The sequence below is a fragment of the Chionomys nivalis genome, chromosome 4 (genome assembly GCF_950005125.1).
Source record: "Chionomys nivalis chromosome 4, mChiNiv1.1, whole genome shotgun sequence".
In the NCBI taxonomy this organism is placed as follows: domain Eukaryota; kingdom Metazoa; phylum Chordata; class Mammalia; order Rodentia; family Cricetidae; genus Chionomys; species Chionomys nivalis.
This window is the reverse complement of record NC_080089.1, coordinates 56,577,379-56,601,117: the sequence shown is the minus strand read 5'-3', so window position 1 is coordinate 56,601,117 and position 23,739 is coordinate 56,577,379. Positions and strand designations below refer to the sequence as shown.

Here is a 23,739-nt window from a genome sequence, read left to right as displayed (position 1 = left end):
GCTCCTTCCCCCGCGGCCTGCAGTGGGGCGAGCATCAAGGTTCCGCCCCGACTGTCAGGAGCGGGGCAGCCCAGGTCCTGCCTTCTAGGTACTCTGAAACCCGAAGTTTATTTAAGCTTGATGATGTGGAGGATTTCAATTCAGTCTATAGTCTAGTTAAATGACATTTATATATGGCGGTAGGTGTGTGCCTCGAGTGCCTCTTTCGCCTCTCCTTTAGGGGTAATACAGGAGGGGTCGGACTGAAATGAAGGGGCAACAGCACCCTTCTCTAGAAAAGGGTCAGGGTCCGTTGAGGGATATTTGATCACATTGTGAACCCCGAGTTTGCGTTATTTAAATAAAAACCTTGGGTCAAGAGGCAGAGCCAGCAACTAGTAGATAGGAAGTAGTTATAGTTAGAGGGAGTCAGGAAAACGAATAGAGAAGCACACAGGAAGTAATGAGAGTAACGGTCTATTTTAGCAAGAGAGAGAGTCTATTTTGCTTGGTCACCAGCTAAGGAGGAAGGCCAGCTGGCACATTTTTACCCCAGCATCTGACTTCTTAGTCTTTATTGGTAAAATAGAAGGATAAAGACTTAGTTAAAAACTACATTTGGCTGCAGTGGCAGAGGTGGCCTGAACAGCGAGCCCTGTCAGTAGCTGAAACAGTAGTAGATTCAGGAGCAGCCGCTGTACCAACGATAAAGCAAGGTTTGGTACAATCATACGACAGAAATCACACCAGCGGCGGACAAACTGAAAAGTCATCAGATTTGGTGAGACACCTGGGAAGTCCTTAAGGACTTAAACAATATTTAAAAATACAATCTTTCCCGCATTAATGATGGACAATATCACAATACAGGAAATCAAGACCCTGTATAGTACTACTAAGGATGACTTGAAAATGGAAACAATAAATAAGGAGCTGAAGAATTTAGCTGGAACTGACATAATACCGACTTTATCTACTATCAGTCTGGTAATTCCTATTTTATCCTTAATAGCCACAGTGTTGTTTTTGTGTGTGTGTGCCAAACAGAAAAGAGGCTTGCTAATTGTGCCAAATATAAAAAGTTGAATGATAAGATACAAGCCTTAGAAAAACTTACTAGTGAAAATGAGAAAAATTTGACTGATAAGATATAAGCCTTAGAAAGACTTATTAATGAAAACAAGCAATATCCTCAGACACAGACAGAGGAATTTAGACAAGAGCCTTCTGTGCTGCCACATGATGAAATTAAAGAGGGATGGCCCAAAGGTATTAAAAAACCAACCTTATTATGGAAAAGTTAAATGTAATCCCATAGAAATACTAGGTTTGAGGAGACTTAAGGAAGATGTTTCATATGGTATGCATTCACCCTATGTGAGGCTGATTTTAAATTCATGGGCAACTCAGAACAGAATTATCCCTCAAGACTGGAAAGATTTGGCATCAATAACATTGGAATCTGATCCTCAGTTACAATGATATGTATGGTGGAAAGAGGAAACTAGGGCCATAAAAGAACAAAATAGGGCAAGAGGTATTAATATTTCCTAAAATCAATTGCTAAGTGAAGGCCAGTATGCTGAATTGCAAATGCAATTTGAATTTGATGACCACACCTTGCTGCTATGTCAGTTTGCAGCCTTAAATGCTTGGAACAACATTAAAGAACCAGAACTGAGTTCTGATCATTAACTAAAATTATTCAAGGCACAAAAGAAGCCTTCACTGATTTTTTGCAAAGATTGACTTCAGCTGTATAGAGAATAGCACAGATTCAGAAGTCAGACAAATATTAATCGAATCTTTGGCTTTTGAAAATGCCAACTCTGAATGCAAAAAGGTAGTCAGTCCTCTAAAGGCAATAGACGAATGGATTAGAAATACAGCTGATATTGGATCTTACACTTATGATACAACTTTAATCGAAGTAATCACTAAAGGTTTTAAGAAAAGACACACTCAAATGTCTTGGCTGTGGCAAGCAAGGTCATTTCAGAAGGGATTATAGGAAAGGCATTCCTAGAAACAACGTTGTTTTGTTGTTTTTTTTTTTTCCTAGAGATAATTCAAAAAGAAGGTCCCTGCCCTCTGGGGTGTGCAGAAGATGTGGCAAAGACTGATGTTGGACTAATGAATGCAGATGACCAAGGGGAAATAAAAGGTTTTTTTTGCATTTTACAACATAAAGCATATTACAGGTGTATCACACAATCCTACAGAACAAGCAGTTACAGAAAGATCTAACCATACTTTAAAAGATATGCTTATTAAACAGAAAGGGGTTTCTTTCTCAGAGATAGATTACACAGTACTTTATTAACCTTTTAAATTTTTAAAATGCTGATGAGCAAAACAACAGCTTCTGAGAAACATTAGATTGTGGGGGGAAAAAACTGCTAAATTAAACCAACCTATCTATTCTAAGGCTGTCTTAACTTCAGAATGGAAGTCAGGATATGTGTTGTATTGGGAGAGATGTTATGTCCATTTGTTTCCACAGGAAATGAAAAGCTATGAATTCCTTCAAAATTAATAAATATTGGATTTAACTGGGAGAGACCTCCTGAAAATCTTGGTTTCAGACATGAAGGAAGAAACCAAGAAAAACTACAAGACAGCTGATCCCTCTACATGGGAACAGCTCTGAGAGTGGATGAGACAGGATAAATCTTGTTGGCTACAGAGTTCTCACGACTTATTATTAGATGCCATCCTTTCACATGGTATGGATAGAGATTACATCACAGTTTGATTATGCAGTTCAAATGGACTTATGGAGTTGACAGATGCCTTTTACCTGCTCAAAGATAGAGCAGAGAATCATATTTAGCTAATTTATGTATACCACATAGTCCATACTTGTGTTAATGCAGATATGTATGTTACCTTTAAACGTTTGTATGTTGGGCTGGAGAGATAGCTCAGCAGTTAAGAGCATTGCCTGCTCTTCCAGAGGTCCTGAGTTCAATTCCCGGCAACCACCTGGTGGCTCACAACCATCTGTAAAGAGGTCTGGTGCCCTCTTCTGGCCTGCAGACATGCACACAGACAGAATATTGTATACATAATAAATAAATATTTAAATTTTTTTTAGTACTTTATTTAGCTTTGTTTTATGTGCATTGGTGTGAGGGTGTAAGATTCCCTGGAACGGGGGTTACAGACAGTTGCAAGCTGCCATGTGGGTGCTGGGAGTTGAACCCAGGTCCTCTGGAAGAGCAGCCAGTGCTCTTAACCACTAAGCCATCTTTCCAGCTCTGTAATATAATAAAGTCCTAGTTCTTTTTTTTTAAATTTATTTATTATGTATATAGGATTCTGGGCACCAGATCTCATTATAGATGGGTGTGAGCCATCATGTGGTTGCTGGGAATTGAACTCAGGACCTCCAGAACAGCAGTCAGTTCTCTTAACCTCTAAAGTCCTAGTTCTTGAAAGCTACTAATACAAACTGTTTAGGATAACTACGAAATACAGGTTAGTAGTTAGTCACCTGTAACAAACTTGTAGTCAGGTATGTTTTCAAGGTCAAACAGAGATATGTTTTAAGCAGATGGTCTTCAAACACTTCAGAGATCTATAGAATATGGCATTTAAGGTGTTTTCATAACATAAGGCTTTTCATGATAGTGAGATACATCTGCTCCTTGTAGCACCTAATCTACTTCAAAGATGATAGGTATTGAAGAACCTCCATATGGAGTTTAAATGTGACAAAGCTAGTCACTGGCAAGAAATTGCCCTTTCTTCAACTGCTGACAGTACGCTGTCCAAATAGGACAAGCAGGACACAAAAGAAAGTGACTGTCAAACTTTGCCAAGACAAGTAGGCCAATCCTTCAAAATTCCACTTCACAGGAAAGTCGGTCAGAAATTCTAGGCCTGTAGGCCAAAGATGGATGCCCCAAAATTGCAGAGGAACCTTGGGTGACTATCCAGGCAGCCAGCCGTATCTGTCATTTCTCTAATTTTGGAAGTTGCTTGCTCTGCCCTTCCTGTTTACTCAGGTAATATTTTATAATTCTCAGGTCTCTGAGGGGTTGAAAACTAGATAGTTATAGTTTTCCTTGTTACCAATTTTAAAAAAGAAACAAAAGAGATGTAAATTTTATAAAGGTTGAGAGGCATAAAAGCTTGTTTATCTATGTTTTAAGGTCTAAAAAGATATTTTTAGCTTGTAATACAAGTTATGATAGAAAGTGATTAAGGTACAAAACTTTGGACTAATCAAGATAGAATAGATAATAGATAACAATTCTCCATAGTTGCTAAATACAAATGGACTGGTCATTTTAAGTGTTATTTTTATCTGATAGTTGTCCTTATTGTATATAGTTTTACTGAGTTATAGTTAAAATCTTTCCTTTTTATTTAGACAAAAAGGAGACAGTATTGTGGAGTATTTGATCACATTGTGAATCCCCCAGTTTTCATTAATTAAATAAAACCTTGGGTCAAGTGGTGGAGGCAGCAACTATTGACAGGAAGTAGTTATAGAGAGTTACAGGGAGTCAGGAAAACAAGTAGAGATATACACAGGAAGTAGTAGGGAGGGATTTTGAGTGTGGTGGTCTTCTTTTGTTTGGGATGATGGAAAAGTGTAGCGAGCTGCGTGAAGCCACACCTGATGGCAATGTAGAGAGCTGCGTGGAGTCGCACCTGATGGTGCTGGCTCCCGCCCTCCGCGATCCCGAAAGCGAGTGCTCTCTGTGATAATCCTATGACTAAAGCCTGACTTATGCTATTATCACGCAACGACTGTCAGCTGCTTGCATATGCGTGGACCTATGGGCAATGCCCACCTGGCAATCTGGGGTTGGTGGCCCAGGCCTACTTAAGGGCTGGGAGAGGTTTGCCCGGGGGAGAGAGAGGGAAGGAGAGAAGGACAGAGGAAAAGAGATAGAGGGAGAGAAAGAGGGAGAGGGAGAGAGAGATTTTACAATTGTCAAAAGGTCCTGAATAAAACTGCAGTGAGAAGAGCTCCGGTGGTCGCGTCATCCTTGCTGGACAAGGGGGGCAGCGACAGAAAACAGTACTTCATTCTTGGTCACTAGCTAAACAGGAAGGTCAGCTGAGTCTTTATTGACAAAATAGAAGGATAGAGACTTAGTTCAAATGGTCTGCAGTGGCAGAGATGGTTCTGGTGGGACACAGAAGTTCTGCTAGGCAGGGCAGTGACCATGGAGCTACAGTAGGTAGCTTGAAACTGCAGTAGATTCAGGTGCAGTCGCTGTACCAATGATAAAACGGACAAGGATCTACCATGGCATCCTACCCAAGGCCCACCATTTTTTTGAACACTTTTCTTGCCAGAGACCTTGGCCACAGGTATGTTTCCACACTTAAATACAATCTTAGGGCTGAAAGTAGAGCCGGTGGTAAAGTCCTTGCCTGGAATGCACATGGCGTTTGTTTATTTGGGGAGAGGGCTACTGATCTCTAATACAACAAAGATGACGTGAAGCTAGACATAAAGGTATACACGTACAAGCCCAGGACTTGAGGTGGAGGCCAGAGTTCCAGACAAGTCTCATCTGTTAGTCCTTGTCTTTAAAAAAGAACAAAGATTCTGCAGTAACAAAAATAACTCAGACGCTAGAAAGCAGGGTGAAAGTGCACTCTTGAGTCTGTGTGTGGCAGGGTACAAGGCTGTGTCAAGACTTGACTTTTCTAGCCCCCAAGGGATGTGCTTTAGTCTGGCTGGAAATAAGCTCCAGATCCTTGCAGAAATGGTCAAATATGAGACTGTTCCACAGCTAGCGTAGCTCACAGGGTGGGCCAGTACTGTGCAAAAAATGATGGGTAGGAAAAAAGAAAGGATTTGGGACTAAAGTTTTTTTGAGGATAAAAAAAAGTCAAACTCAATGGAGTCTGTTACTTTGGTGAGTTCCACCCTTATACTATTTGTTGGACTTGTTTTCTTTTTAGGCAGATTCAAGACTGGCCTTGAACTCAGAATCCTCTATCCTTGGTTTCTCAGGTACTGGAATTACAGGTTTGCACTACCATGTCTAGCTATTGGTATCATTTACTTCCAGAAACACATGACTCGGTTTAATGTTCAGTTTTCATGTTGAAAAGAAGCTATTAGTTGCTCCTTTTATACAACGGCACAGCTGGATGTGGTGGTACATGCCTTTAAATCCAGCACTCGGGGTAGAGGCCAGAGGACCAGGAGTTCAAGACTAGCTTCAGCTCCATAGTAAAACTGTCCCAAACAGTAACAACAACATAAATAACAACAACATAAATAAAAGGTGGAGGGCGCACAGCCACCTGTGACTCCAGTTTCAGGAGATCTGGCTCCCACCCTTCTCACCTCCACAGGCAACAGGCACATACACTCAGGCCATTAATCTAAAAAAATGAAAAAACTGGAGTTGGGTGTAGGTGCACACCTTTGATCCTAGTATTCAGGAGGCAGAGGCAGCCACATCTCTCAATTCAAGGCCAACCTAGTCTACATAGTGAGACCCTGTCTCAAAAAAAAAAAAAAAAAAAAAAAAGCCTGAGAACTAAGTTATTAGAAGGCATAGCTGCACCAGCTCTGACCATTTACAGATTGTCTTAAACTTCAATGATTGAGAGAGGCTAGACTTGTACTTAATTACAAATTGTCTTGGGCTGTCTCAGCCTTTACAAAGCCATTTATTGCCCACGTCTATATGTGACTTAACATCCATTCCCTTGGAAAGAACAAGACTCCTAAGCTTCAGCCCACCTAAAAACCAAGTCCAAGTGTGCTCATCAGCACCTGGGGCCTACATGCAGATTTCTCCTGCTTTGTCCTAACCAGCTGACAGAAGACTGTTGATTTACATCTTTGCCTCCCATGTGCTGGGATTAAAGGAGTGTAACACCAAGCCCATCTTGGCAAACAATTTCAGCAATCAGGAGGCAGAGGCAAGCAGAAACCTGAGTTTGAGGCCAGCATGATCTACAGAGCAAGTTCTGTACACAGCCAGAAACACACAGAGAAATGTTTTGAAAAGCTAGGATCATCATGTCCCTCCTAAGAGAGAAACAACTGATATATCACATAGCAAAAAGGTTTTTGTAGCTCTGTCCAGCCTAGAACTCACTATATGTGAATTCAGTGATTCACATGTCTCTCTGCCTTTCAAGTGTGAGACTAAAGACATGTGACATCATATCTGAAATAGCATACCATTTTTACCAAATTGCCTAGCTGAAATTTAATGAGAGAACAGTCAGAGAGGCAGATTATGGAATATTCTACAATGGACTGGACTGCAAAAATACAAACTTATTATATTATGCTTTTTGGGGGTGGTGATGGATACTAACAGTTGAACCTAGGGACTCAAGTATGCTAGAAAAGTACTCTATCATATATGCTAAACAACATTTTGTTGTTGTTTTTCAAGACAGGATTTCTCTGTGTTACTTTGGAGCATGTCCTGGAACTAGCTCTTGTAGACCAAGCTGGTCTTGAACTCAAGAGATCCGCCTGCCTCTGCCTCCTGAGTGCTGCGATTAAAGGCGTGCGCCACCACCGCCCAGCTGCTAAACTACTTTTAATAGTATTGTGTGTGTGTGTGTGTGTATGCTCGTGTGCACACTGGTGTGAGCGTAACTTGGAATTTGTTCTCCTTCTATTGTGTGGGCTGTGGGGATCTGACTCAGATCATCGTACTTCACAGCAAGCACCTTGCCCCGAATCATCTTGCTGGCCTGAAAATACCTATTTCTTAGCGCTGATTCTCAACCTATGGGTGGCAACCCCATCGTGGTTTGTTGAACAGCTCTTTCACAGAGGGTCACCATTGGAAAACACAGATATTTACATTGTAATTTCGTAACAGTAGCAAAATTAGTTAAAAGGTAGCAACAAAACTAATTCTATGGTCCCCACAGGGTCACCACAACATGAAGAACTGGATTAAAGGTGGCAGCATTAGGGAGGTTGAAACCACTTGTTATAGTATAAAGATACCCACCTCATTTCACCAAATCAACCTTTAGCCTAATTTATATTCCAAGGACCCTCCATGGAAAGTTTGCAGCTTCGAACTTTAAATCCTTCCCATTGGTTTCACTCTTCAGAAAGTGCCCACATAGCACTTTTTCTTCTTCACACCAAGCTCCTCTTTTGCTGATGGCATCACTTCCCTCCATGTTTTCCCAGAATTCACTCTTCATCTAATCAACTGTAGCCAAAATGACTTAAAGTACTTTTCATTTATACTGCTGTCACTGTGACCCAGCATCCTCGTTTAGTTACTGTACAATTGCTCGGCCTTCTTCCCTGCCTCTTTCCTTTCTTCAGCTTTCCCCTTTCCTGTTTGTTGCTATTGTTGGTGTTGGTACAAAGGTAGACATTCAATGTTTGTATCATGAAGGCTGTTACAGCATTACCTTAGAAACAATATACACCCTGGCTGATAGTTGTGAACTTTGTTCCCTCCTCGGCTCCCTCCTATGGCAACGAGGCAATAGACCATTTAAATAATTCTGAATTCTTCCAATTAAGAGCCTGGATGGGGGTGATGGTACACACCTGTAATTTTATTATTTGGGAAGTAGAGGCAGGAGGATCAGAACTTCAAGGGAAAAAAAAATCCTTTCTTCCCACTCCAGTGGTAAAAAGGTCAAATACAAGACAGTTAAGTAAAATTCTATCTTTGGGGTCTAGGATTAACAACACCCTATCCCAATTCTCAAATGTCACATCCTTAAACGTCTTCTATTACCTCATAGTACCTGTATGTATGTTCACATAACTTTTAAATTTGCTATATTAGGGAGTTATTCTAATCTACCTCTGGCCACACCAGAGGATCCTCGAAGGACAGGCCATTAGCATGAGTCCCTGGGAGGAGTTATGAAATGGAAAGCAATGGGTGGGACCACAGGAAGAGCGTCTGGAGGAAACAAAGCAATGATAGCTGTCTGGCTAGGTGACTGGAGCTGTGGAAAAAGCTGGTTCTCCCAGCAATTGATTTTGAGAAGAAGGGCCACTAGCTGTCCACCAAATAAGTGTCTTCACTGCTTTGGTTTATTTTACAACTCTGCTTCTTGAGAGAAAGAGGTTTTCAGTAGGGGTGAAGTTTTATCAAAGGTGGTATCAATACCTTCCAAAGTAGGCTTACTGATTGAACGCATGCATGGACTTAGTGTATATCTTAAAAAACAACAAAAACCAAACTTATTAAAATCAATTTTACCAACAACTCCTAGCATGGCTTTAAACACAAGGCATCTAAATTTCAACTTACTACTTCCCTGTTACAGTAATCTGACTGACTGTACCATTGTCACCCAGACCTATAAGCAAAAAGCAGAGATACTTTCCAGTATTTTGGGGCTTCTGAAGTAAAACAAAGTTGTTTTCTTAGTTCTTTCAAGGGCTAAACCATTTTCTAATCTTTTATCACAAAGATTCCAAACCAACCACAACAAACACAAATACTGATGCTAAGCTCTCTAAGCTAACAGAGCTGCTTGAGCAGGCAGGGAAGGCACAGGCACTTAGAAGGGCTGGCGGTTACACAGGACATCCTCCAGACTACCTTGTGACTTTGGTTTTGAGATGGGGTTTTCTCTGGCTCCATGGCTGTCCACAAACCCAGAAATCCTCTGCCTCCTGAATGCTGGGACTAATGGTATGAGACACCATGCCCAGTTCAGCCTCCACTTCTCAATGCAAAAAATGGCACAATACCTAATTTCAGTTCAAACTCATTTCCCTTTATTAAAGTCCAAGTTACTATTACATGGTTTGATACTCAAAGGAAAATTTGTTCAAATAAAACATTTCCAGGCGACTGTTTTAATCAAGTAGCAATAGCAGTGAGTCCTTGGGAAGCCCATCTGTAGAGATAAAAAAAAAAACAAAAATCCAAAGAATTAGCAAACAAAGTGCTGAGAGGAAGGTATTTTTACCTAAAATCACTTTTGGTACTACAATCCCAGGAGTTCACCACTGGGGCACTGTCTGCTTTTGATACAGTCCTAGTCAACTTACAGGGACTAGTTCTGTGGCCTCTTCATAATTTTACCACTGGTACTTAGCTTTCCTTTTTGATTAGAAAAGTGTTTAAAACCGGGTAATCCTAGAACTCAGATCAATGTAAACTATGGGATAGTAATCTGGGGGTTGTTCGAGATGGCTCAGCAGGTAAAGGCATTTGCTGCTGAGCCTGACAACTTGAGATGAATCCCCAGGATCCACGTGGTGGGGGAAAACTGACTCCTGCAAACTGTCCTCTGGATTCCACAGTTGCTCTGGCACAAGCATGCTTCCCTTCCCCATACATATGAATAAACAAATAAACGTAGCAGGGCAGCGTTATCATCAACCCACCACTCTCTGAACTGCCTCTTCTGACTTGGTCAGGGACACACTACTTACAGACGGGAGTTTACACTTTGTCGAGGCCCAGTTCCTCTGGAGTGGAAATTCCCAGTTCATTTAAAGTTGGTCTAAGTTCCTGGATGACATAGGGATAGATTTCCTTATGAGGTCCTGCTTTGTCCTGTTGACAGTAAGAACAATCTCTATTAACAAATGAGACTAGGGAAGCTTTTAATCACATTGGCGGGGCTGGGGTTATAGTCAGTTGGTAAAATGCCCACTAAGCATTCTACTGAAGCCTTCCAGTTTGGTCCCCAAACCACAAAACCAGGTGTTTACTGCTGTAATCCTAGCACTTAAGAACTAGAAACAGAAGGATCAGAAGTTCAAGGTGGTGATGGCAGAAGAAAAGGTAATTAAACATGCCCATCAGGCACCAGAAAAATTAAATTAACACAAGGAAAGTTTTAAAATTTGCTTGCAATTTAAAGGCCTAACTGAATTAACTACCAGTGCTGAATGATTGACAGCTTATAGAACCCTTAATTATCTTACTCATTATGCATAATGGTATTGTCACTTTTCCCCCTTACAAACCTTAAACCCCTTTCCCCCATGACAGGATTTCTTTGTGTAGCCCTGGCTGTCCTGGAACTCAAGAGTGCTGGAATCACCACCACACCCAGCTCCTTAAACTTTCTTACAGAATATGTCCTTTCGTGGAGAATTGTACTCAGAGGATATTATGTGCAAGACTAATTCTGATAAGTGATATGACCCAACTACTCCTGGAACAACTTTAGCATCATTCTCTCACTGACCTTAACAACCTCCAAGATGCGAACAGCACTAGCAAAATCATTTAACCGTCTACATGCACGCAAAGCAGCATCAATGATTTTGGGCTCAGGAACCAAATCATAACCAACAAGTGTGTTCATCCCTGTTAAGTTAAAAAAAGAAGAGTCACATTAACCTGAAATATCCTTCTTAACACTAAAATTTAGTTATATACTTTCCATGGCATAGCTCTCTATATTCTTACTGAATCATGAATATGTGACCTCATTAGTTTGGATCACTGTTCTTTTATCTATAAAATGGGATTCTACCTGTAACAAACTAGTAAGAACACTGTGAATCTTCTACAAAGAATTAGCAGAATTATGCAACAGTATTGAGATTAAAGGAAACACCCTAGAGGTTGTCAATTTACATGCTTAACTGTGAATACAATATAGGGATTTTTAAATCATCTAAAAATCACTAGAATACCTAAAGAGAGATAATGAGACCCAAATCAGGCATTAAGACATTATAGAAAAACATTAGTGTAAAGACTCAAAAAACATTCAACCAGAAAATGACAGGGCATGATTACTTTTGTGTCTGCGCAAAACGGCACGTCATGAAAATTGAAGACTTGATGAGAATGCAGAACTGCTGTTTTTTCATAGGTTATTCAGTAAGAACTTCCCCAGCTGCATCAAGATGGAGGTATTACATCCAGCAGAGAGGTTAAAAGCACTTGGGTTTCTTGCTTTTATTATTGTAAAATTTGAAGAAAAAAATACAAGCAAGTAACAACCATGCTTGCACGGTTATATAAGTTATATATAAGTTTGAGATGACTTACATAGTTAATACACGGACAACTAATGACTGATACATATATAATACTAATTATGTATGTATAATACATAATAATAATAATAATTTGTTTCTGCTTTAAAAAAAATCTGCAACTCATAACTTAAAACTAACAAAAACCTCAGACGGGGTGGGGATCAAATGACTGCTCATGTACATTAGCTGAAGGCACAGAACTAGTAACTCAGCTAGCCTGTATCTGCAGCAGTGATTTTCAGTGAGGGTGGTTTGTGATGTAGGTAATTTCGACACTGGGCAATATCTGGAGATGTTTTTGGTTTTCATAATTGTGATGTATTTATCACAAATACAGGTCAAATACAGGTAGAGGTCAAAGATGCTATCAAACACCCTCCAGTGCAGAGAACAGGCAGGCCCTCACAACAAAATTTTCTGGGTTAAATGTCAGTAGTTTATGTGTTCCCTCTCCCCTTTCCCTCTCTTTCTTCCAGTGCTAGGGACCAAACCCAGAACCTATGATGCTAGGCAAGGGTTCTATCATTGACTATTATACTCTAGCCCTGCTGTCTGGTTTAAAACTCATACTTTGTAGGAAACATTACAGAAGTTGTAGGCTTTCCTAACTACAAGCTGTGTGACAATCACCAGCTCACAGTTTGTTTCAAACTAGTTGCTTTCAATAAAGTGAAAATAGTTCATATTTACACACCCTAACAGACAGATATGTCTATGTTCCAATTACCTTTACGCAATTCCCAGGCATCGATGTCTGGCTTGTTGAAGTATGTCACCCAGCGAGCATCAAACTCCTCATCTGTCTCATGTGATCCATGAGAATAGCAGCGAATGGACTGGACAGCTACAAAGGAAAAGAGCAATGACTTCAATTGCAATATGACTATTTTGAAATGTAAATGCTGTATCATGGCCTTAATATAGAAGCTGGCAGAAGAAAGAGTAGAGAACAACAGAAGAGGACAAAATATATAAAGAATGCTTAACATATATTGTCTAATGCATTAAGTTGTCTTTTTATTTTTGAGGCAGATTTTGCTATGAGGCCTAGGCTAATTTCAAGGCTAGCCTGCCCTACAGTGAATTCTAGGCATAGCCTGGGCTACAGAGTCTCAAGAAGCAAGAAAAACAAAATTTAAGTACTAACAAAAGTAAAACTGTCCATGTGTGGGAATATTCACATGAATGCAGGCACCCTGGTAAGCCAGAGCTATTGGATGTCATGGAGCTGGAGTTACATTGTGAGCCTTCTGATAGTGCTGGGAACTGAATTCCGGTAGTGCTGTGATAGAGCAGTTAAGTGCTCTTAACCAATGAGTCATTTCTTCAGCTCTTATTACAGCCTTAATATGATAACTGAAAAAGTAAAAATAAAAAATATAAATGATAGAAAAGGAGAGAAACAAACAAAATGTATAATAGCCATTTTAGGACTGTGAGATCAAATGAAAGGACTTGCATCTTGAGCAAAATATCTTCTATTAGTCCCAGAAGATCACACAGCCCAAGACCCAATTTCCAGGGACAAATTTTCTGCACAATCTTGGTCCCAAACAAATTGGAACACACGTATAAATGGGCTGAACATAGATATGTTTTAACTTCTTTGACAAGGAAAAAGGTCTCTAAACCTAAATGTAGCTGACATCTAAACATTTAATCAAAACTACACATATATTCAGTATTTCGGAAGACTAATAACCCTCTATCTCATGATTATCTGGAAGTTCTAAGCTACCTTTTCAAAAACTAAAGTTATCCTTACTTAAAGCGGAAGAATAAAATGGTATAACCACTCTCAAAGACTGCTTAGTGATTTCTTATCAAATTAAAGCATAGCTACAGGGGTGGAGAGATGGCTCAGCAGTTAAAAGCACTGACTGTTCTTCCAAAGGACCCAGGTTCAATTCCCAGCACTCACATGGAAGCTAACAACTGTCTCAAACTCCAAGATCTGACACCCTCACACAGACATACACGCAGGCAAGGCACCAATGTACATTAAAAAATAATTAAATAAATTAAAGGGGCTGGAGAGATGGCTCAGAGGTTAAGAGCACTGTTCTTCCAGGGGTCCTGAGTTCAATTCCCAGCAATAACATGGTGGCTCACATCCACCTGTGATGAGATCTGGTTCCCTCTTCTGGCATGCATGCATGCAGACCACTATATGCATAATAAATAAAAATAAAAAATAAATTATAAAAAAACAATATAATCCAGTAATTTTCCTCTTAAATATTTACTCAAGAAAAATCCAAGTATATGTACAACCTCCTAGAGTTAAGTTTTTTTTTTTGTTTGATTCCTCTATTCCCCAGTGGTTAGATCCCAGGGCCTTGCCTGACTAGTTTTTTAACTCTGGGTCAACTGTTAGGTTTACCTTCAACCTAGAAAAGCACCTCAGGGTAGCCAATTTCTTTTGTTTACTCCTAGGTGTGGATATGAGTGCTAGCTTTGTTTTCTAACTATAAAACGGACAACCAGCAAATGAAGGGGGCGGGGACCATGCTGGGTATAGTGACTCACGTCTGTAATACTAACACTTTGAAAGTTGAGGCCAGCCTAGATTACAGAGTAAAATCAAATCTCAGAAAACAGAATAAACCCCTATAAAACAATCACTTGAGCCAAGTATGGTGGCACTTTAATCCCACTACTCAGGAGGACGAGGTAGACCCCCTTGAGTTCCAGACCCACCAAGGTTATAAGAAAGACCCTGTCTCAAAAACAGTAAGATAAAACCAAAACCAAACACTGGGTATACACACAACCAGACTATCCTATGTCCCACAAAGTTTAAATTGTTCTAAACCCAGTAATGGGTAGAACCTATTCTATTAGCTAAGGACCTGTCCTTAGACACTCCTCCCACAAGTAAGGCAATGTTTTATTTATATATATTGATAGATAGGTTTTATTATTCTATTAGCTAAGGACCTGTCCTTAGACACTCCTCCCACAAGTAAGGCAATGTTTTATTTATATATATTGATAGATAGGTTTTATTTTTCTTTTGAGAGAGCATTTCCCTACATATTGAAGGCTAGTCTGAATGTTCCATTCTCTTGCTTCAGCCTCTCAAAAGCTGGAATTAGATCAGGTCCAGCTCTTTCTCACACACATAGCTAACACTTTGTTTTTAGAGAAATTATACAGGCACCCCCCTCCTCCACCCCAGCACCAGCATCCCAAACACATACTCTTTGCCTAAGTGGGTTCTGTGTGGTGTTAGCACATGCACACATGTACATTTTGAGACAGGGTCTTATGTGGCCTAAGTTGGCTTGAAACTTGCTATGTAGACAAGAATGACCCTGAACTTTTGGTTTTCCTGCCTCTACCTCCAATTACAGGCATGCACTACCATGCTGGCTGGTAATACAAATTTCTGGTAACTATTCAGTGCTTTGATACAACCTAAAGGCCATCAGAGGAGGAAAAGAGAAGTGTGAAAATACGAATGTTTAAAAAAAATCTACTCTAGGCTGGTAGCTCAGTTGGTTAAATGCTTACCTAAAATGCAGAAAGCCCTGGGGTTCACTCTCCAATATCAAGCAGGTGGGGCGTAGTAACTCAAACCTATAACCAGGCACCTGAGAGGCAGAAGCTGATCAGAAATTTACTGTCATCTTCTGCTACCCAGACTACAGGAGTCTCCTTCCACCCAGCTGCCCCCAAAAATATTTCTAACACTGCTTTTGGCATTCAGTTCTACAAGTTTAGAAAAATCCGACACTATATATTAGAAAAATAAAATACAATAAAGGGCTCATTAATCCTTTGTGTTCAAATTTAGTTAAATCAGATGGCCTTCTGCTTAAAAATTAAACAGACAAGAAGGCCCCAAGAACAGTCCCTTTTGGTAGTGGTAATTCTAGGAATGAGGGACAGAAGGAAATGATACACAGGGCACATTAACAAATTGACAGCAGGGTTATTTAGTGCAAAGCTCAAGACCTCAAGGGCTTAAGGGTTAAGCACCTGCAAAGAATACGAAGTGCTGCTTCAGTCCAGCACTTTATCAAGAGGAAAAACAAAAAACAAAACACCCCCACCCATCCAGGGTAAGAATGTAGGAGCCAGGATATCATAATTTCTAGGGCTGACTAGAGTTTGACTTAAAACACTGACTTAGGAGGTGGGGGAAGGAATATCAGGAGTTTAAGGTTATCCTTAGATTCAAGGCCAGCCTGAGCTACAAGAGACCCTGCCTCTAAATTAAAAAAAAAAAAAGAAAAAGAAAAAAACAGGGCTGGAAAAATGGCCCAGCATGTTTGGATCCCAGAACCCACATAAAACACTGGGTGGACATGCTGTCCTAACTGTAATCCCACTCTCAAAAGGTAGAGGACCATGGAGCAAACTGACTAAGGAGGGAGATTATTCCTATCAGAAAGTTTAAAACCTTACAGAACAGTGGCTCTCAACCTGGAGGTTAAATATCAGATATTCTGCATATCAGACATTTACATTACAATTCATAACAGAAGCAAAATTATAGTTATGAAGTAGAAACTAAACAATTTAATTGTTGGGGTCACCAGAACATGAACTGTATTAAAGGTCAAAGCAATAGGAAGGCTGAGAACCACTGCTATAAAGAATGTATCCCGGGGCTGGAGAGATGGCTCAGAGGTTAAAAGCATTGCTTGCTCTTCCAGAGGTCCTGAGTTCAATTCCCAGCAACCACATGGTGGCTCACAACCATCTATGAGATCTGGTGCCCTCTTCTGACCTGCAGGTGTACATGCAGACAGAACGCTGCATACATAATAAATAAAATCTTAAAAAAAAAAAAAAAAAAAAAAAAGAATGCATCCCAACACCAACCAACCAGGGACCCCCACACACCCTTCTTCAATTTATTTTACGGAGATGGGGTCCCAACTCTATCCCAGACTGGTCTGTTAACTCTTAATGATCCTTCTGCCTCAGCCTCCCTAGCTCTAAGTCACCATGTCCGGGTTCTTCTTTTTTTTTTTTGACAGTGTTTTTCTGTGTAGCCCTAGTTGTTCTGGAACTCTCTGTAGATCAGGTTGGCCTGGAACTCAGAGATTCGCCTGCCTCTGCCTCCTGAGTACTCGAACTAAGGGAGTGTGCACCATCACCACCGGCTACCCAGCTTCTTTTTGACTTTCAGTTATAAAACGTATGATCTCATACCAATAACAAATCTCAACCTTAAAATGAAGAGAATCACAACAAACCAAATATGCTTTGCACATTTCTGTCAACCACGAACCAAATATAGGACGAGTAGACTATACTTGGCATGACCATATCAAGCCTTTGTGCCAGACAAGGTGTCAAGAGCTGCATTATCTAATTTAAACCTCACAGATACCAAAACATTATATTTTTGTTTGTTTGTTTGAAGACAGGATTTCTCTGTGTAGTAGCCATGGCTGTCCTGGAACTGGCTCTGTAGACTAGGCTGGCCTTAAACTCAGAGGTCCACCTTCCTCTGGCTCCCCAGTCCTGGGATTAAAGCTGTGCAGCACCCAAAACATTATCTCAACTGCCAAAAGACAACTAAAGTTTAAGGTCAATTAGTATGTACAAGGTCACACAACTAAAAAAGGAATTTGCAACCAATACTGCCCCCTTGTGGCAGTATTTGGGTATACCACATATATGGTACAATCATCTAAAATGAAACCTTTGGCTTCTGAATAATACACCAATAGAAAGCCTCAGAGATAAACCTAGAGGAGAACTTTAGTCTATGGTTTTTGGGATTTTTTTTTGTTTTGTTTTCTTTTGTTTTAATTTTTTGAGACAGGATTTCTCTGTAGCTTTGTAGCCTATCCTGGAACTAGCTCTTGTAAACCAGGCTGGCCTCAAACTCACAGAGATCCATCTGCCTCTGCCTCCCTCTGCTGGGATTAAAGGTGTGCACCACCACCGCCTGGCCAGTCTATGGTTTTCTTAAAAAACAACAATAAACCTTTAACATTTTCCAAACCTTCTTTAAAAAAGCAGAAAATTTCCCTAACATAACAAACTCCTGAAGTTCAATGCCCTCCCCTCCAAAAAAGAAGAAAAAGCAGATATTTTCCTTTAAAAAAAAGAGAACTTCCTAGATAAGTGTGGTGCTGTGCCTCTAATCCCAGGATCCAGGAAAGGGTGGTAGAAGGGCTGCTACAAGTTTGATATCAGTCAGATCCACACAGTAAACTCCAGGCAGGCCAGGTCTCTATGGGGTGACCCCAACTCAAAAACAAAAGCAAAAAAAGAAAATTTCCACACTATTTCTCTATATGAAAAAAATTAGACAGCATTTTAATACCAGGATAGCCCAAACTTAACTAAGAAAGAGGAACAGTTCCACCACTAACAAAGTCAGTTTCTCTAAGTAGGTGTCATATTTTTCTGTAAACACCATCATCTCCTCGGCTTTTTATGTGTACAGTATTCTGCTTGCAGCACCAGAAGAGGGCCCCAGATCTCACTACAAATGGTTGGGGGTCCCCATGTGGTTGCTGGGAATTGAACTCAGGACCTTTAGAAGAGCAGTCAGTGCTCTTAACCTCTGAGCCATCTCTCCAGCCCTCCTCGGCTTTTTAAAATGTATGTTTTGCCTGCACTTCATGGGGTGCCTGAGGAAGTCGCAAGAGGGCGTCAGATCCTCTGGATGTGGGTTCTGGGAATAGAACCTGGGTCCTCTGCAAGAGCAAGTGAGCCCCGCACTCCATGGGTCTTTTAACCCTAACCCTATACTTACTTGATTGTTATGTTGTTAATATAACAAATATAAAAGACAAATTAAATGAAGCAAAAATATTCTTTAGGTTCGAATTATCAAGGAAAAATAATTTTGGAGTGTCTGAATTACTTTTTTTTGTTGTTGTTTTTTTTTTTTGATACATGGTTTCTCTTTGTGACAGTCCTGGCTGTCCTGGAACTGGCTCTGTAAGGCTGGCCTCGAACTCACAGAGATCCGCCTGCCTCTGCCTCCCAAGTGCTGGGATTAAGGGCGTGCATGCGCCACCACCACCCAGTGTTTGAGATACTTTTTTTTTTGTGTGAGACAGGGTCTCTCACATGTAGCCACCATTGGACTGGAATACAAAAAAGATCCACCTGCTGCTGCCTTCCTATGAGTGCTGGGACATCATACCTGGCTGAATTATTTTTATATTAACACACAAGAACAAAATTTCATAATGTAGTATTCGCTACCACCACAGACCAGGATCCACGCACAACTACTGTAACTAAAAGTGCAAAGCTTTACTTAAGCTGGGTGTGGTGGCTCCCACCGAAAATGCACTAAGTTACTGGCTGGCCTTTGTGAGTTCTAGGCCAGTCTGGGCCTACATAGAGGCCCTATCACAAAAATACGACTATTTCTTTGAGTTCAAGGCTGGACTGGTTTACATAGAGTTCCAGGACAGCTAGGGCTACATAGTGAGACATACCAAAACCAAACAAAACAAAAATAAAATATACAGTGCTAGTGGAGGAGGCGGAAAATGCACTAAGCGGCAGAGCAATTATCTAGTATGTAGGAGGCCTTGGGTCCTGCCCCAGCACTGGGGGTGGACGGGCAGTGATGGACACAAAATCTCCAGCTCACAGAGAGCGGGAAACAGGCAACAAAACTTAGCGTTTCATAGCTAGCATTCAGGCTTCTAATTTTAAATGGGCGGAGTGGAAATTCATGAAGTTTTCCCATGTTTGTATATCCAGGATTCCTGGGTTATTTGGTATCCAACTTTGGAAACGTTAATATTCTTACGGTTAATACCGATCAACATTCAGGCTCTGCTGCAAGCCGTAAGAAACCACCACATACGGTCATCTATTTTAAACACGGATATAGAGCGCGGCTCAACAGTCCTTAAACGTGACCGCACCGAGTTATGAAGGTGACACACAAAGCGCCAGTAGAGAATTGCCCGATTAAGACTAAAAGTGTATTGTGTCCCACTGGGAAATCGAAAAGTTCTAGGAAACGCAGGGCGGGCGGCGCGCCCGGAGGCTCAATGTCACCTTCGTCAAGACGCCGTAGGCCGGCGGGGCCACTCCCGGTCAGGTGGCTGCGGGGTCAGCGCCGGGAACGGTCACAGCCCAGAGACTGAAAGGGAGCGCTGAGCCCTTGTCCTCAGCGACCCCGGCAGGTCCACACCTGACGGGTCGGGGATCCAGCACCAGGAAGTGGCAGGAGGGAGGCCTGGGGGGGCGCTTCCTTGAGTGTCCCACACAACTCCAGACTGCAGCGGACGGTCTGCGGTCACCGGGCTCGGCGGCCGGCTCGCAGGGCAAAGGCTAGGCCGCCGGGGAGCCTACCCTCGAGTGGCGGCGGGAGCCCAGGTCACAGCAAGGACACGCGGGTGCGGGTTGTGGCGGGCGCGGGCCTTACCGGCGGCGGGGCTGGGGGCCGAGACGGGGTGCAGAAAGCCTCGGACGGCCGCGGCTGCGGTACAGCGACGAAGGGCAGCGGCAAGCATGACGGCGACCGCAGCGCACTGGCTGAGGCTGAAGAGAAGCCGGTGTGAGCTCGCGGGCGGCTCAGCAGCTCGTGGGGGCCGGACTCACGCACCGACGCACGCTGGGCGGGCCTGGCCCGCCCACTGCGGAGCTCGCGCCTACGGAAGCGGGTGGGGGGGTACCGTGGGGTACGGCGGCACGTTGAGGACAAACTAAGCCAGCGCTTTGCGGATGCTGCTGGTCCTGTGACCGGAGTCCCGTAGTGAACATCCTGGAGTGGGAGGAAAGGCAGAGCACGCAATGGACCCTGTGGGTTTTGGAATCCGACTACGGAGGAGCTATCAAAAATTGGAATTGTGCCGATAATAACGTCAAACTATATTAAAAATAACCGCTTTGCTCCGCACGGTGGTGCAGGCTATGATCCTAGCTTTCTACAGGCAAAGAATTAGAGTTCCAGTACCTCCTTTGTAGCCTGTGTCTCAATCTTAAAAAATATTTTTTTCTTACTGGGCGTGGTTTTCAGGCCAATAATCTCTTTGGAGGTTGAGGCAGAGGGGTGGGAAGAGGAGGGGTGATTCAAGGACAGCTTGAGTCACATGATCCCCTGTCTCCCCCCCCCCTTTTTTTTTTTTAAAAAAAAAAAAGCTCAATCATTTTTACAGATAAGGAAACAGACTTAAAAATTAGATTTTTTGGGGGGGATCTAGGGAGATGGTTCAGTGGATAAGGTGCTTTCTGTGTAAACATGAGGACCGGATTTCAGATCCCACAAAAACTCAGCTCTAGTCCAAACACCAAGCTCCAAGTTTAGTGAGATTCCTCTTGGGAAATAAGGTGGAAAGTAATGGAGGAAGATAACTGATGTCAACCTCTAGTATCTGATCTGCTTGTACGTGAATATGCATGTACATGCACACACACACACACACACACTGGGGACTCACCTCTGGTATTTGCTTGTACATGCATATGCATGTATACACACACACACACACACACACACACACACACACACACACACACGAACATGGGACTCACCCGGATGTTTATGGTCAAATACCTGCCTCACTCCTTTCAATAAGGCTGGGATCAAACTTATTGAAACTAGCGGTTTGAAACAATCCCATCATTACCTTCCAGTTTTCTGGCTCAAAAGTGTAGGCAGAGGAAAACTAGGTTCCTTCCTCAGGGTCTCACACGGCTGATCAGTGTGTTAGCTGTGTCTGTGTCTCATCTGAAACTTGGAGTCCTCTTCCAAGGTCATTCAGGTTGTTGGCACAATTCAGAGTTTGTTTCTTGCTACCAGCCAAAAATATTCTTAGCAGCTAGAGGCCATCCTCGCGTCCTCATCCCATAACCTACCTCCATAGACTCTGTCACAGTGCCTTGTTTATTCCTTAAGCCAGCAGCAGAGGCTCTCCGATAGATTCACCCTCTGTTAAAGACCCCTCTGCCGGGCAATGGTGGCACACACCTTTAACCCCAGCACTCAGGAGGCAGAGACAGGCGGATCTCTGTGAGTTCAGGCCAGCAACAACCAAAGAAACTAAACAAAACCCCTCTGAGCAGGTTGTGCATGAGCCTGTAATACCAGCACTTGGGAAGCAGAAGGAGGGTCGCTACAGGTTCTGAGCCAGCCTGGTCTACATAGTGACACATCCAGACTGGGTATGAGTTTTATATATCATAGCAAGACCCTGTATCAAAAACTCATATACACATAGTCTTCACCTGATTAGTTCAGGCCCACTTTGAGTAAACTTTTGATTAACTCTGAAAAAAACTAATTCACCTTCTGCTAATTCAATTACATTCTGACATTATCTATCCAGGTATAGACTCAATCCAAAAACTGTCCTCCACTTCAGACATGAATCTCAAGGCCAGACCCCTGGAACTCCTGTTCAGTCAGCCTTCAATAAACATTCCTATAACTCCTTCCTTGGTTCCTATTAATTTGGTAGAAAAACTTATAAGACTCAATGAACATTATAATCATTGTTCCTTTCTTAAAGTCCCCACTGGTTAAGCTACCCTGAAGCTCTCTGAACATTGCCTTGGTTGTTATTCATTTGCTCGTTAGTTTTTTGAGACAGGGTTTCACTATCAGCCAAAACTACACAGAGAAACTCTGTTTCAGAAAGTAAAACAAGAACAACAACAACAACAAAACAATAAATACTGAACAGGAAAAAGATGGCTCAATAGTTAGAATGCTTTCAACTCTGTCGGAGGACTCAAGTTTATTTCACATCAGGTGGCTCACAACTGCCTGTAACTTCAGTTCCAAGGGGATTTGACATCCTCTTTCTGACCCTCCTGAGTGCCCACACTCACCCACAGACACATAAATAAACTTAAACTAAATCTTCAAAAACTGAAATGACATTTTGGGTGAAATAAATAAATAAATACATACGTACATACATACATGAAAAGGGACTGGAGAAATGGCTCAGAGGTTAAAAGCCCTGGCTGTTCTTCCAGAGGACCCGGACTCAATTCTCAGCACCCACATGGCAGCTCACAACTGTCTGTACCTCCAGTTTCAGGTGATCTGACATCTTCACACAGATATAAATTCAAGCAAAACACGAGTGCAGATGAAACATAAATAATTTTAAAAATAAATATATATTAAAAAAAGAAAATGAAAGAAGAAAGAAAACTGTGACTTGATTGAAGGGGGGCGAGTCCATGCTAGGCCTGTCCAAATTCTCCTTGACTTCTCCGTGCCAAGAGGCCTTGCACTCACAGAGATCCGCCAACCTCTGCCTCCTGACTGCTGGGATTAAAGGTGTGCACAGCTGCCACCCGGTTTATAATTTTATTTTTTGATATGGGGTGTGGTGGTTTAATGAGAATGATTGGTCATCGTGGAGTGGTACTAATTGAGAGGGATTAGGAGGTGTGGCCTTGTTGGAGTGAGTGTGACCTTGTGGGAGGAAGTGTGACACTGGACATGGGTTTGGGGGTTTCAAAAGCCCAAGCCAGTCTCAGTGTATCTCTCTTCCTGCTGCCTTCAAGTGTAGAACTCTCAGCTACTTCTTCAGTACCAGGCCAGCTTGAGTGCCACCATGCTTCCTGCCCTAATGATAATGGACTAAGCCTCTGAAACCCTTAGCAAGCCCAAATTAAATGTTTTTTCTTATAACAGTTGTGGTCCTGGTGTCTCTTCTCAGCAACAGAACACTGACCAAGACACAAGGTTTCAATGTGGCCATGCCTGGCCTTGAACTCACAGTGATCCATCAGCCTCTGCCTCCTGAGTGCTGGAATTAAAAGAGCTACCACAGCTTCCCTTAGTTACTTTTTCATTGACATGACAAAATACCTGATAGAAACAAGTTGTGCCAGGTGGAGGCTCACACCTT

The 23,739-nt window shown here is 41.9% G+C and overlaps 1 protein-coding gene and 1 long non-coding RNA gene across 2 annotated transcripts; one reads left to right on the top strand and one right to left on the bottom strand.

Moving 5' to 3' along the window:
• Nucleotides 1–29: 29 nt before the first annotated feature.
• LOC130872671 (uncharacterized) lies at nucleotides 30–2,128 on the top strand. Its single transcript, XR_009056986.1, has 3 exons — nucleotides 30–88; nucleotides 850–966; nucleotides 2,042–2,128. It is a non-coding gene; the product is annotated as an uncharacterized LOC130872671 (long non-coding RNA).
• A 7,543-nt stretch (nucleotides 2,129–9,671) lies between these two features.
• Nucleotides 9,672–20,487, bottom strand: LOC130872670 (cytochrome c oxidase subunit 5A, mitochondrial). Its single transcript, XM_057766847.1, has 5 exons — nucleotides 20,295–20,487; nucleotides 12,654–12,770; nucleotides 11,122–11,243; nucleotides 10,358–10,481; nucleotides 9,672–9,816 (listed from the first exon to the last, which is right to left on the bottom strand). Exons 1-4 carry the CDS (start codon nucleotides 20,380–20,382, stop codon nucleotides 10,368–10,370), a joined length of 441 nt encoding a protein of 146 aa, XP_057622830.1. The 5' UTR covers nucleotides 20,383–20,487; the 3' UTR covers nucleotides 9,672–9,816; nucleotides 10,358–10,367.
• Between the last annotated feature and the right edge of the window lie 3,252 nt (nucleotides 20,488–23,739).

Coding starts and splice junctions, on each gene's coding strand:
- LOC130872670 (XM_057766847.1), bottom strand. CDS start 20,382: ATGCTTGCCGCTGCCCTTCGTCGCTGTACCGCAGCCGCGGCCGTCCGA. Junction 12,771..20,294: donor GGCCCCCAGCCCCGCCGCCG/GTAAGGCCCGCG, acceptor TTTCCTTTGTAG/CTGTCCAGTCCATTCGCTGC. Junction 10,482..11,121: donor GCATCTTGGAGGTTGTTAAG/GTCAGTGAGAGA, acceptor TACTGTCAACAG/GACAAAGCAGGACCTCATAA.